The sequence below is a fragment of the Colossoma macropomum genome, unplaced genomic scaffold (genome assembly GCF_904425465.1).
Source record: "Colossoma macropomum unplaced genomic scaffold, Colossoma_macropomum, whole genome shotgun sequence".
Taxonomy (NCBI): Eukaryota; Metazoa; Chordata; class Actinopteri; order Characiformes; family Serrasalmidae; genus Colossoma; species Colossoma macropomum.
Genome location: NW_023494792.1, coordinates 56259275 through 56274831, shown reverse-complemented (window position 1 = coordinate 56274831; position 15557 = coordinate 56259275). Strand labels below are relative to the sequence as shown.

Here is a 15557-nt window from a genome sequence, read left to right as displayed (position 1 = left end):
CTGTTTCACTCATTTCTCCTCACTCGTGTTGTCGTGTTGTCGTGTTTAGTTCTGCTTCAGTGGTGCAGAAGCTTCAAGTGATGCACAGAAGGCTGTCAATCAAGCTCTCTCATTAGAATATTAGAACCACGCCTAGACAGTTCTCATATAGGTCTGATCAGTTTTATACCATGTTTTATTAAACTATGTTCTTTTCTTCAAATTTGATAGAGGTTGAACCTCTTAAATGGCCGGGGCCCAAAGTTTTATTACACACTTCTAAAACCTAAGAATAGCTGAGCCAGTTTGCACTGATGTCCCTGTAGTTACTGAATAATAAGCCTTAGTACATAATCAGCCTGGGATTTTAAGGAGTTAACATAACTCTCAATTTTAGTGTCACTAAAGATTAATAACTCAATAATAAGCTCAGAGTTAATAGGTTTAAACACAAGCAAGCAAAACCGGTTTTACAACCAGACCACAAGAGCTTAGAAATAATGACTAAATCGAGTGAGTCACTGACAGAGACATCTCTCATCCTTTCCACACAGTCGCGTACTTTCAGGAGCCTTTCTTGCGCTATTCACCTGCTCTATGTCCATGAGCTCATAGCCCTCTAAGCAAAAGGGCAGCAGGCCTGATCCACACCACAAATATGTAGAGCGGTGTGCAGAGCTACAGGGACTCATGGGAAGCTCCACAAGCCAGTACTGCTCCTAACTCACCCATACACACCCACACTCATAGGTCTCAACCTCTTTTACTCGAATGAAGTAAGTCTTTTACACAGTTTTGGAGGCACACAGATGGATATCACCTCACGTGAGAGATTTCTGCGTGAAATAAAATGGATAAGATGTAAATAAAGTAATTCGGAGCGGTTTAATGTGAAAAGTGCTGTTCTAGATAAGCTATCCGAGTCAGAATTGTTCACTGTGGTTGTGATAGGAACCAGACGACCAGTGTTTAATGCTCTCCTCTAAAAGTGACCTCATAGAAAGTTATTAACCAAATGGCTACAAATATGCAGCCTGGTGTCTGAGACATTGTTTTATGACAGTTCTGAGATATGATTTTGAGCTACTACGTACATATATATATATATATATATATATATATATATATATATATATATATATATACAGGGTCGAGAGGTGCATGGAGGTCACTGTAAGGCAAAATAGTCTAATTAGTCTAAATCTAATTCCTTAGATTTATTACTATTTTACCATGATCAACATATAAAAACTCATAAGACACTTGTCTTATGTGGGTATAATTATTAGTTATTGGTAGTTATTAAAAACCTTTGTTACTATCACCACCCCTGTAAAGTGATTCTACAATAAAGTTTCTCTACAATGCAGCGTTTCTCATCAACCAATCTGAATGACTTTGTTTACATCTCAATGATTTAATTATGCAGCAATTTCAAAAAATCGGTGGAATTCCCCTTTAGGGTGAAGGCTTCTGTTTCAGTCTTTAGGGCTGTAAATGGTCACACTTTTACATGACTACATGTTGTTACGCTAGCCTAATCTGATAATAATAAGTTAAAAATGAAAATAATACAGAATACCCAGTATTAACATGGCAATGCTAACAAAAATAGATTGTTAATTGATTCTCTGGACTCAAATCCTTAAAATTAAAGTTCAGTCTCTGGGCTTTGTGACTCAAATGTGACTATCAGTGAGTGAAATACCAGCGAAAGTACACCACATCAAAACATTTGTTCAAACCTCAAGGACTGAATTATGCAGGTCATTTGAAAAGTTGGTGGTATTCCCCTTTCATTGTGTGTTAATGTAGCTGTTGAGCTGTTAAATTAAATACTAGTACTAATATTGCTAGAGTACAAAACCAATACTGGAAATACTCATTATAATCTGTGAATATAAAGATCACAGACAGTGTGTGGAGCTGCACACCTGTGCACCGTGGCTGCTCCTGTACTGATCTGCTCCATGCAACACGCTCGTGCACGCGCGCGAGTCAGGGGCGCGCGCTAACTCCCTCAGCTGTGTGTGTGGTGGGAAAGTTTCCACGCTGTCTCGTTTCGTTTCCTCGCCGCGGAAAAAAACAGAAAGAGATGAAGCGACCCGAATAAAAAAATGTTCCTAAAAGGGAACTCAGCTACATATGGTTCTCCAAGGGTTCTCCGTTAAAGACAATGGTTCTATTTAGAACCAATGAGGTCTATGTAAACCGTTTTCATGCCTAAATGGGTCTTTGTATGGATAAACGGTTCTTCAGACTGATGGAGAATGTGCTGTGTGTGGTTCTGTATAGGGCTCTGCCATAGTCACAATGTCAAGCATAATAGAAGAACCCTTATTAGCGCAATAAACGCTACTATACAGAACCATAAACACATTCTCATCCATGCGATGCTTCCACACAGAACTCATGGTTCTAAACAGAACCGTTCCCTTCACTAAAGAACCCCTGAAGAACCATCTTTTAAGTGTGTCAGAGCTCTGAGAGTTCTGGTTGTATCCCTGAATGCTGCGAATGAGAGCGCCCAGTCAGCGCCGGCAGCTTCAATGGAAAGACTGACCGTGAATGGTCAGGACTGCAGCTCCACTGATAAACGAGCCAGAGGAGATGAGTGTGTGTCTGTGGGGTCTATGTGGAGCTACATAGCCGTAAATGCCCTCACATACATCAGCCACAGAGCTTGACCATCTAATAAAACCAGTTAACATCAGCAGTGACCAGATAAAAGAGCGCAGTCTCTGTCCTCTCATCACTTACTGACCACATTCTTCCACACTAGGCAGCGACAAAGGAGAACCGAAGCATCACAGAGAGGGGGCTGAGAGAGTGAGGGTCTCCTACCTGGCTGGAACATACTTTGGAAATAAAAGATGACCAGAATGCACGATCCCAAACAAGTGGCCAGCGCCATCCGGCAGATCCGACTCATCCTCATCAGGTCCAGGAGCGTCTGTTTCATGGCTGGCGGAGGGAGGCTGAGCGGAGGCGCTGAGAGAGCGGAGAGCTCCGTGTCCGCGTCCGCGCCGATGCTGCCTGCTGGCTGGCTGAGCAGCGCCGCTGCCGCTGTGGCCGCCTCTCTGAGCGGAGGGCCGTCCCTGGACTGTACTACTGCTCTCCGCCCGCCGGCCTGCGGGGGGCGCCCCGCTCTCAGGTTAGGCCACCCCCCTCGCTGCGGCCAGAATGGGCGCGTCCACGAGGCCAGCGGCGATCAGGGGAGGTGTTCTTTTCTTTTTTTTTATTATTGTAAAACAGTACAGACACAAAAACATCCAGAGAGCCCTGCTGATAAAAACAAAGAAAACATCAAGCAGCCTATTTCTGTTGGTTCCTGGGGGTTTTGTAATGTGCTGCCCTGATGGAAAAAACACAGTAGCACATGTGTTTTGGATGCTGATCTGCTGGTCAGCAGCAATGAAGCTTAACATGTTGATCACCAGTAGAAGCAGCATGGAATGGGATGGACGGTGGTCAGCAGGGTGATGGGTTGATATCACAGTGTTAAGGATACTAATGGTTTAACAGGTGACCTGTGATTGATTCCAGATGCATTTGATGGGTTCCTAATGGGGTCAAAAGGTGTCCTAAAGGAATGGTAACCATTAAGTCAATGACCATTAGAAAGCACAACCATCAGGTTTTGATCCTAATGGTTCTAATGGTCGTTTTTCAGCAGGGTAGGCACCAGAAAAAAATCAATTCAGTTCAGTCAATGCCATGTCAAAGCGTTCTTCAAGCTTGAATATATTAACTAGATATTAAAGCTCACCTTTACCAAATCATTATATTATATTATATTATATTATATTATATTATATTATATCACGTAATTGTAATGGAAAAAGTATATTTTATGTATGTTTCAGTATAGATATTATATTATATTATATTATATTGATTAGTAGAACTTTTCTTTTTTTAAATGGAAAACAGTATATATACCAAAACATTGAGAGAGCCCTGCTGAAAAAAACATAGAAAACATTAAGTAGCCTATTTCTTTTGTATAAAAAATTCATGATGAATGGACCAACAGAAGTGGTCCAACATTACTTGGAAAAAAATTATTTATCCATTTACTTCCATTAAAAGTTAAGAACATTTGTCCTCATTCTCTAACGTTTACTTTTTGGAGATACGAAGTTTTGTTCTGACAGCAGCGATATTATATTATATTATATTATATTATATTATATTATATTATATTATATTATATTATATTATATTATTGCAATGGAAAGTATAATTTTTAGTAGTTTCAGTACAGACTAAATAAAAGTTGTATTAAAGGTGAACTGCACCAACTTTTCAAACTTTCTGCTTAATTAAATAGTTAAGATGTAAACAACATCATTCAGAGTGGTTTGATATGAAATGCTCCATTCTGGAGAAAATTAGTTACAATTTTTCACAGTGGTGGTGAAATTAACTGGACTCAAAGTGCTTAATGCCTCTAAAGGCTCCTTCACAGAAAGTTATTACATAAAATGCTTATGAATATGCTGCCTGATGCCTGGAACATTGGTTTACCCTAATTTTAATAAGACTTCAGCTGAAAATGCATTTAAAATCCATTTATGGCAGAGAGGGACAGGCAGGGCATTGTAAGGCAGAATAGTTCCCCCAACACCTTTTTTCAGATTTACTACTATTTTACCATCATCAGCATTACATTTAAAGCTCAAAAGATGCATATTGGCTCACTGGTGGGTTTGGATTGTAAATAAAATGGCTGTATTTGCAGTGTATACGTTGTGATTCAGGTTCCTAGTCTGTACATTTTAGTACAGACTAAAGAAATGTTTTCTTTGGGAAATAAAAACAAAGTCTCAGGGATCAGGTAGTGTATTCATAACTATTTTATGTAATAACCTTCTAAGGGAGCATTAAATGCTTTGGATGTTTAGTTCCTTTCACCACCACGGTGAACACGTTTCAGTAAAATCAGGCATTTCACATACAACTACTATGAATGACTTTACATCTTAACCATTTAACTAGGATAATTTTGAAAAATTGGTGGCATTTTCCTTTAAGCAGAACTGGCCCATTATTTAATGTCACCATTATAATACTCTTATGCATACATATGCATAAAAGTAATATTATAGTGTTATTACAGAACACATTTTTCTGTCCTGAATTCCAAAAGCAGTCCAGGCCTAAACACTCCTTACACCTTTAGCGGCACCTATATAGTAAGTGGAGCTGATAAATGAGTGTAGAAACGTGTGTATATACATATATATATATATATATATATATATATATATACATGTTTCTACGCTCATTTATCAGCTCCACTTACTATATAGGTGCCGCTATATATATATATATATATGTTGCTTTAATGTAAGTCAATGGAGCCAGACTTTTTTCCAAGTCATTTTGGGCCGTTTTTTTTTTGGTCCATTCTTCATGAAATTTACACACAAGGTAAAGAGCAACAGACATTGTCAAATTATGTAAAAGTTTCAGTTCCAACAGCAGTGATATATATATGTATACTATATACACTGTATGGACCAGGAAGTGAACAGTATGTTGTCCATGATATGGGTCCTACGTCTCACCCAGATCCGAAATAAGCCAGTTAAAGCAATATTAAGAATTAGCTGCTCTGACTTGATGGTGTTTCATGATTTTATGCATACTGTTCAGTCAGATTTATGGGTACAATGACAAATGGGGAGACCAGACCAGAGAATAATGGCATAATCTTTAAAAATGTATATGAGTCTACTCAGGGCAGACTCCTTTAAATCACAGGGAAGCTGCAAGACCAGGTTTCATTTCTCACTCATACATCACGCGCCTACCCGGAGCGGAAGAGAAAAGTGGAGTGAGCAAATTTGAGAAGTGAGATTGTGCCAATGAGATGCAGCCGTGCTCTCAGGCCATGAGCGAAAGCTTGCGCTGTCTACTCAATGATCGCACTGTGCACTGTGCAGAGTACATTCTGTATGCAGAGCTGAGTGGAAGTGTTGTAATCCAACTCCATGACCACTGACCATTGATTAGGCTGTATGAGGTCATGATTATAAAATGTCTAATTCCTACTGACAGCAAAATTATGATTATCACACCTCTCAGCCAACCACCATCATCTCTAAACATTCCTTCCTCCGACAAACGAAGGAACAACTCCTAACCCTGAGAACAAGAGGATAGTGGACCACTGTTGGTCCGCTGATGGCAAAGGTGGCGGTCCACTGGCGTTTTGCTCAGCGTCTTCCAGGTGGCCCACCAGTGGTTAAGCAGAGTATTGGACAAAATTTCACTTTTCCACTCACAGTTCAGTTTAATTATTTTTCCATTCTTCCTTTCTTTAGTCATACTTTGTAAATTAGTTTAGTAAATCATTTTAATCTAGCACAGTGTCAGCAATAATTTCTATAAAATCATTTGATATTAGGCCTAGTCATAATTTTTTTCTCTCAGAAGTTTATTTTTTAAAATAAAAGGCTATGTGCATTTTAAAAAATCTGTATGTGGAGATTAAAAACTAGTTAGATCTTGTAGGCAGGACAATAATCTGGGTGGTCTGAGGGTGGACCAGCAGTGGCAGTCAGGTAGGTGCCGACCTTATCAAGCCAGTGGACCAATATAAGCTTACTATCTGGGAAAAAAACAAACCTGCAATGAGAGCGGTGCTGGCACTAAATTAGCCAGAATTATTAGACTTAGAAATGGTGGAAAGGTGCTACTGAAAAACATTTAATGCCTGACTCACTCTATCCTGAGTATCTGGAGAGTGGAGCTGTTTTAGTCCTCTCTGAAACTAAAACAGTTTTGGTGTAAACTCTGTGGAAGGTCAAACTCAGAGCTCCAAGACAGAATTATTAACAGGCAGTCGGAAGAAAACCTTGAATCTGTAAAATGGTAACTTTACAGAAAAAGGAAAAAAACATTTTTATTTTTAATGTAAGTCAATGGAACCAGACATTTTCCCAAGTCATTTTGGGCCGTTTCTTTTGGTCCATTCATCATGAAATGTACACATAATGTTAAGGGCAACAGGCATTTTCAAGTTATGTCAAAAACTGAAAAACAACAAAAATGGAGATACAAGGTTTTCTTCCGACAGCAGCGATATGCTAACTCTAAGCTTAGCTAAACTTTGGGTTTCTGTAGTTGCTAAAAATTATTAATATGATGTTTATTGATAACATTACAGAACGATGTTAAGATCTGTTAGCTAACTAGTTCCTTTCAACTTAGCTGCTGACAGTTAGCATAAATCAGATTAAACAGGGCTGCACAGCAGTGACTAAAACACAGTGTAAAGATGTTAATGTACCATTCTTTGTACTGTTTTATTACACTTTGCTGAAAGACCTTGTGAAAATACATTGAGTCAAAATAACAGTTCTGACCAGCTCCTGTATTAGCTTTACCTTTAGCTCATAGCTTCCTCATTATCAGACATGTTCAGAGGCTAAAAGGTTTCTCTGGTTTGAATAGTAGTTTCCAGAATGCTGTAAACATGCTCAAACATGTAGGCCTGCGCTGAACATCCTGTAAAACCAGTTTCGATTTGTTTCAGATTTGCTCCTCTGTGTACTTCTAAATCTTTGTTTGTGCTGCTGAGATAAGAAGTCTGTTAGCGCAACTGCTACGGATGCCACCAGGTTGCTCAAGCTGAAAGTTTGCCGGACGTTGCAACAATAACTACAGCAGGGCTTTCTCAGTGTTTTGTGAATGATCAGTTGTAAAGTCTGATTTGAAGATTATAAAACCCAATTGAACCTTTAAATCTGTTATAAAATACTCAAAATAAGCAGAGATATGGATACACACATCGACTGAATTCTGGATTAGTGTATAAGCTTATAAAAACCATTGTGCTGTAAATGGTTCATGGAATAATCTTCCTGTTAATCTAGAGGAGATTGAAGTTATGAGTGCTTGAAGGGTAACAGATTTTGGGAAACGTCTGTGCTCTTGCCAGTACCTGAAGACTTTCGGTCGTCAAGGTAATCAAATGATCTATTAGTAGTAAGTCGAGGTGACTGGACTAATCTATAGTGTCCGTCTGTATAAGGAAACTCCTTTGAGTGGAAGTGCAAGTTTTTGTCCATGACCTCAATCAACCTGACTAAAAGAGCTTGCCTGCCTCAGGCAACTCATTTGATGCCCTCTTGTGGCCAATTAAGCTCATAGCACACTGCATCAGTACCTCATATCAGAACATATATCTGCATATTTTATTTTATTGCTATTTAGTTTAGAGACACATTGCTAAGGAGCTGTCAGATATGTTTATATTCCCATACTCTAATTAAAACCAAAATGGATTTTGTTTCGGTTATGGTCAGTTATGGTCAGTTCATTAAATGCTATATTCAGTTCACTAACCTGCCCTGCCTGTATGTTTTCAGCATGCATTTAATACTACGATAATGTCTTGACTTATGCTACACCAGTTTTTATAGTTCTTCCTTTTCCTTCATCGCATTTATTATTCAGATATTGTGCTAAAAGATTTATAGCAACATGCAAATCAGAAAGTATGAGATATTATTATTATTCCTGCTCTGGTTTGTGCTTTAATAATGGCATAAATAGAATTCAGCAGAAAATGATGACTTTTAGAGATAGGCCTTCAGCTCAGGCGATGAATGTTAATACTTGTTCAAAAATGACAAAAAACACCTCTACGATAATGCTAATGTGTGTTAGCACCCTTGTAGTAATTCTAATAGTCTGTCAGTGCTAACATTAAACACAGACATTTATTGCTGGTAAAAGACATACATGTTTTATTTGTAACAGACATACAAACGTTTTCCTTGGATGTAACAGTTTAACGTGCCGTAGAGCTGCTGCCACTGTTTCCTATTTCTGACTAAAACGCATTGGCAAGGATATGGCACAGTCAGTGATATCTAGGGTTGGCGACATGTGGCTCCACAGCAGAATTAGATGTTTAGGTAAAAATAAAATAATCCTCCTTTGCAGTAAAATACAGCTGTGCTTATCGTTCAACACAGTTTTACAATAAATCGTCTTGTTGGAGCTGGAGTGTAACTCCCAATTCACCCTTTAACCCTGAAGGTTGGTGCGCAGACTGCTTGGCACCACAGCAACACAGACAACAGTCTCACCTGGCTAGTAGCTAACGAAAAGGCAAAGAGAGAGATTTAAGACGAACATCGATAATTTGAGATGAATGGACCTATTTGCAGTTATAATCACTCCAGCTGGTTTCCTGATACGTTTAATCTGCAAGGAGAAACTGTCAAACACTAAAAAGTTGCAAAGCTGAAATCAGCACGTCATTCGCCAGCTTCTCTTTCTAATTTTCCCGTTCCACCTTAAATGGTACAGCAGTTACATTCTGGCACTTCAGGCACCATTTAAGGTGAAATGGGACAATTCGAATAAGAAACTGGCGAATGAGAAGCGACTTCAGCCACGTAAAAGGTGAACGTTAAGAAACATTTCACACTAAACTGTTCTACTTTTGATTAAAGTTTCCTGCTGGAGATGCGAGAAAAGTATTCTGACACTTTAATATATATATATATATATATATATATATATATATATATATATATATATATGTGTGTGTGTGTGTGTGTGTGTGTTAAATGTGAAAATGTACAATAAAATTTGTACAAAATTGTCATAGTTAAGTGTTTTCCCAGATGACAGTATGGTAAATGCTAAAATGGATAAAATTAAAAAATGTGTTGTTAAAAACAACAACACATTATGTTAACATTTTATATTAATGTAACATATAATAACAATATAACATTTTATATTTTTTATGCTGTTTTCATTTTAACAACTCACGTTTTATTTTATGACGATACATTTTATGTTAACACATTTGGTGTTACTTGTAATTCAACATGTATTATAACATGTAACAACATGAACAACCCTAATATGTGTTAAAACAGAGAACACAATATGTATGTTGTTGTGTAATGCATCCTTTTTGAGACTGTTCTCTTCGTCCTCTGTTTAAATTGCTGTATGTCGACTAAGGCCTCCCGGTGTTGATCCCCCTCCCCCACTTGTCAAACCAAATTTGCACCCCTGATGTTAGCAACACAGAGGACTGTGAAATATTATGAATAAACAAAAATAATTACCGCTTAAAGCAAGAAAAAAATGCAACCCTTCCCCATTAGGAGACGCGTGCTTGGGTTTTGGAGTGTATGGATGCAGAAGAATGTTTGAGTTTGTTTTAGGCAACAAAGTGAGTCATCACATTAAAATACAAAATTGCATCCAAACAATCCCTCCTAATATAATCTGCACACGCTAATTGAATGAAGTATTCATGGGCCGTGGGCGCCAGTGCTGGTGATGCAGAAAGACGTAGAATTCATGAGTGATTATGCATGCTTGACCTGCTGATAAGTGCAGTTCTGGAGGTGCGCACTGCCAAGAGCAGGCACGCTGGGAATTCTGCCGGAATTACAAGGTCTAATCATGTGTGCTGGGTTTGCCTGTGTGGAAAAGCGAAAGGAAAAGAGTGGAGAGAAATCTCACTGAAAGAGGAGCAGAAAGAGGTAGCATGGAGCCTCGTCTGGAGCTGAGAAACATGGAGCTTTCACTGTTAATTGAAATAAATTCAGAATGCTGAAGGCACCTTGTTGCAGATGCAGTAATTTCCTGTGTTTGCAGTGAATAAATGCGTGTGAGCGCAGTTTGGGGGGCAGACTGTGCCGGAGAAGCAGCGTTTTAATGAGCACATGAGGGAAATCGTCTTTATTACTGTTACAGTGCATTTCGACTATGAGCCATTACTGAACACGCTTAAATTACTGATTTCACCTGGAGGACTTTACAGCCTCTTCAGATCAGAATCAGAGGCCTCATTTACAAATTGCAGCAATTACATCTCATCATGTAAGACAAGTTAGAAGCAAATGATAAACTCTAAACACAAATCATTCATAGTTGTATCTAAATGTCATAACATGATAATTACATGATAATAACAATGTTATAAAACGATAACAGCACAGTCATATCTGTGATCACGTAACTAATATACTTGGGCTACTTAGCCTTTATTGTAACCAGCAAATGGTGCATTCATGGGTCTTGGTTTGTGGGGGTGGGGGGGACTATGCATTTCTGTCCTAATCCAATAAAAAAAAAAGTTTTATTTTCAAGAATGGATATGGACATATGGGTCAGAATTTTTTTAATGAATTGCTTAAATTATTAACTATTTATATTTTTGTTATTATGCACTTAAATATATTGTGTTTATTAAAAGTCCTATAGTATAAAGAGAAGGGACCCCCCCCTGCTGTCCACCTTTACTCTAATAAACAGCACACTTTTAGTTCAGCTGCAGCTTTGTCCCCTTTATTATTCTCCCTCTTGGCTACAAGAGACTTCAACAGTTTCAGTGATCAGCTACAGCAACCAGAAAAACCTCACTATCACCAGTGCTGGCTCTACCTAATAAGCAACAAAAGCAGCTGCTTATGGCACTGCGGCCACCAGGGGGCCCCTAAACAACTTCTAAATTGTTACTATGCTGTTATATTGCTACAGTTGTATATCATACTACCTAATGCATGGGTCAGCAACATGCAGCTTTGGAGCCGCATGCGGCTCTTTTACTGCCCTGTTGTGGCTCCACAGCAAAATAAGATTTTTAGGTAACAATAAAATGATCCTCCTTCAGTAAAATGAAGCTCTTCTGATCATTCAAACACAGTAACAATAAATAGTCATAAACACTGGAGTTAATGTAGCCTATGTCTACTAATCCACCAGCTGTTAACCCTGAAGGTTGGCGGGCAGACTGCTGGTCACCCCAGCAACACAGACAACAGTCTCACCTGGCTAGTAGCTAACGAAATAGCAAAGAGAGAGATTTAAGACGAACATCAATAATGTGAAGACGAATTGACTTATTTGCATTTATAATCACTCCAGCTGGTTTCCTCATACGTTTAATCTGCAATGAGAAACTGTTAAACACTAAAAAGTCATGAAGCTGCAGTCAGCATCTCATTTGCCAGCTTCTCATTCAAATTTTCCTGTTCCACCTTAAATGGCACTGCAGTTATATTCCAATGCCTCAGGCACCATTTATGGTGGAACTGGAAAATTTGAACAAGAATCGTGTGAATGAGAAACTGACTTCAGCCTTGTAAAAAGTCGAACATTCAGAGACATTTTACAAGAATCTATTCTACTTTTGCGGAAAGGTTTCCTGCTGGAGATGCAGGAAAAGTGGCTATAGCTGTTAAAGCTTAAAGCAGAGCAAAGTACGTCTGTGTTTTGTTTACTAGTCTATACTAGTCTATACTAGTCCAGTAGCACATGCTGAGACATACTTAGAGCCAAGATGGTAAAATGGAAAGAAAACGTTGAAAGGACAAAATGGTTCTACTTAACATTTGAGTTGCCGACCGCTGATCTAATGAAAAAAAGAAAAGCATTTATAACGATAAAAAAGCAACACTGTTGCCACTGCCACCAGGGTTAGCTTAAGATTAGGTTAAAGTTAGCCAGATAAGCAAGAAATACTGCATGGTCAGACAGAGCCCTGTGTTTCTCCCAGCAGTCAGAATAATTGTCTGAATTACTGTTTACTGACAGAGGCTAGTCTGACTCATAGATCTCTAAACTGATCTCTGACTCTTGCCCTGTGATCAAGGCCATGTTTTGGATTATGATGTCTCAGTAGACAGCAGTGAGGCTTTGAGGGCAAGGACCCACAGATTTGCTAGCGTTTGCTCATTCGCTGCTTATCATAAAATTGCGGGAGTCGAATCCTGAGATTTCATGCTTTCTAACGTTGTACTGCATCACGGTATCGCTGGAAGATTTGATGCATAAAATGAACAGAAAAACAGAAGTGAACACTTCAAAAGAAGTGTGCCAGTAGCAGTGCAGTGGTCTAGAAAAGGGTAAGGGCCATTACGAAGTGAAAATAAAATCATGATAACAACACAAAAGTAAGTCAGCTAAGCCTCATACTGTACTGGTGTTCTGCCAGACGGGGTAAAGAAGGAGCAAGTCAAATATGCACATGTGGAAAGCAGCTCAGTTTTCCTGGTTGTTCAAAATCTCCTGCATGTTTAAAATCTCTACCATTTTCCAAATGCAATTTGACTACCATGGCTATTTTCAGGCTCTTCTGTGGTTTCACTACGATGGCTTTTCTCAAATGTTGCGCTAAAATTGCACGGCACTGCCCTCCAACTTTTCCTCCCCAGATTTCCATGCCTGGACACAATCTGCATTACTATAATGTACCATGTTAATATTTCAATGCTGAAATGAAAGTAATAATTCCAACAGCACAGCAGTGTGTCCACCCTTGTCCACCCAGTCTGAATCTTCAAGCTGAATCATTACAGGTTGGTTAATGGCCTGCATGCTGATGTTCACAGAACCCCTGCAGCTTCTCCCCTGCTGTCCGAACAATTACAACACCAGCTTGCATAATGACCCGAAGCCACATTCTGTCAAAGGCAGCGCTGCTGTGGGTGATGGACAGCAAGATGTTAACCTCATTGACTTCCTCTCTGAGTATCTGTCCTATGCTGAGCGATACTCCGATATAAGTAGCTTTGTATGTATCTGCATGGACCTCAGGATGCACAGGGCCTAAAGCAGTCATGTTACATTACTGTACAGATACGCTGTGTTCATGAGGCACAGGGTTTTAAAGGTGCAGTGAAATTGTGGGGCCACAAATCAGCTTGGAACAAAAGAGAACATGCAAATTCAGTGTTAAATCAATAGCAACGTGATTTTGAATGTAATTTTACTCTGACTCGGTGGTCCTGAGCCCCACTGCACTGCACATTTCAGTGTTTTCACTAGTTGCTCTAACTTCAGCAAATCAAACATTTATATGAAGGAGAAACCATGAGTTTTGTACATAACACACTCTTTGGGGCGTTCTGGGTCAGATTCATAAAACCTGGTGGTCACAGCGCTACGCCACCTGAAACGTGCTGTTATGTAAATAAGAGCTATTCATAAAGTCACCATGGCGGAAATTAGCCCACTGCTTTTTTTAAGCTGCTGTATTTTTACTAGTGAAAATCAAAATCAATATGTAAAAGAGGTCATATATATTGAAGACCTAGGCCAAGTGAAGCTCTGTTTGGCTGCCAAAATGGACACGATGGAAGAAACAAAAACAAGCAAAGGAAATCAAAGTTCTATGAGAGCTATGACTTTTAATGAGAGGAGTGCTGGCAAATCGGTAAATTGTTTGGTAAAGATGCTTTTAACTTTTAAACATTTAACTTTTAATGACGAAGCAAAGTTTTATTTCTCATTGAGTGTGTTTACATGCAATAACTGTAGAAAATCCGATTTTGTCAGTAATCCGATCAATGTGTTTACATGGACTTGAGTAATCAGATAATGGGAAAACTCTGCATCTCTGAGTTGGGCAGTGATCAGATTTCTGCTCTGCAACCGGCCAATAAACTCACAGAAAAAGACGTGACATAAACGTAATGTAAAACTCTTTCATGATGCTGCTTTAAAAAAAAAAACCAAAAAACAAAAAACATTGAACCACTGTACCAGAAAATTAAACCTTAAACCTGGTGCAAAAGGCTGGACATCTGGTTGATGTTCCAACTGTGGTACCCTAACACTGCTTTTTTGTGCCACGGTTCAGGGAAAACCTCCTATATTCAGAAGAGCAGGTCTTTAGGAGAGCAGGAATCCTCCCAGTTATAAAACACCTATAGGGCATGAGAGACTAACGTCATTCATCTAAAAGAGCTAAACTGCTCAAGGATCTTGAATCTTGAAAGTTCTCATAAGCTCTCACTCCAAAGAAACCACACCAGAGAAAGCACATGGGTGTGAGAACCAGAGCTGAAAGACCACAGTTTAATTCCTTGAAGCCTTGAAGAGTATTGATCTTGATGGCAAAGCCAGTCTGGGGCACATACAAGTTTACTTTGCCAGCATTTGTTTCACATAGCAAAATACATACACAGCAAGCACACTGACCACGTCCACAAACGAATGAAAGACTCCTGCGGTGTATGTGTAGAGGGAGTAATGACAAGACATGACTTTTAACTTTGAACAATGTGACATGAAGTGATGTGAGTTCACAGCCATGCAAGACAATACGCCAAGCTTGTAGTGGTGGCACAAACGACACAAAAGCATTCATGCAGTATTTCATTGCCAACCTAAAGAAAGGCTTGACTATGAAACTCAGTCTCTAAAACTGATGGGCAAAAAGCAGCTTCAGTTTCTCAGTTCACTTCTAATATATCTTTAAAACTCTCTCAGTGAGCACTGAACTGATGCCTTCTGTGCATCATGCATGTATATACACTCACCAGTCACCTTGCTGGAGTACAGTTAGAGACTGCAGTCCATTTGTTGCTGGTCAAATTTCTGACCTGGAGACCACTCTTGGCTGGGTGTTGTCCAAGCAGCCTAGCAGTGACACTGAGATGCGTAAAAACCTCAGAAATACTGCTGTGTCTGATACTGGCTTAAAAACATCTGGTCAATAGCATTCCTGTGGTCAGAAACTGACCAGTGATAAATGAGGTAAAAGATGGCAAATTGTGCATGACAACAGATGAGCTACAGTCTGT

The 15557-nt window shown here is 39.1% G+C and overlaps 1 protein-coding gene across 1 annotated transcript in view; it reads right to left on the bottom strand.

Moving 5' to 3' along the window:
* The window catches only part of chst11 (carbohydrate (chondroitin 4) sulfotransferase 11), an 82906-nt gene extending 79905 nt beyond the window's left edge, over positions 1–3001 (bottom strand). Inside the window, exon 1 of the mRNA XM_036577634.1 lies at positions 2824–3001. Coding sequence (XP_036433527.1) covers positions 2824–2941 — 118 coding nt within the window. The 5' untranslated portion in view covers positions 2942–3001. The remainder of the gene's footprint in view (positions 1–2823) is intronic.
* Positions 3002–15557: the final 12556 nt, after the last annotated feature.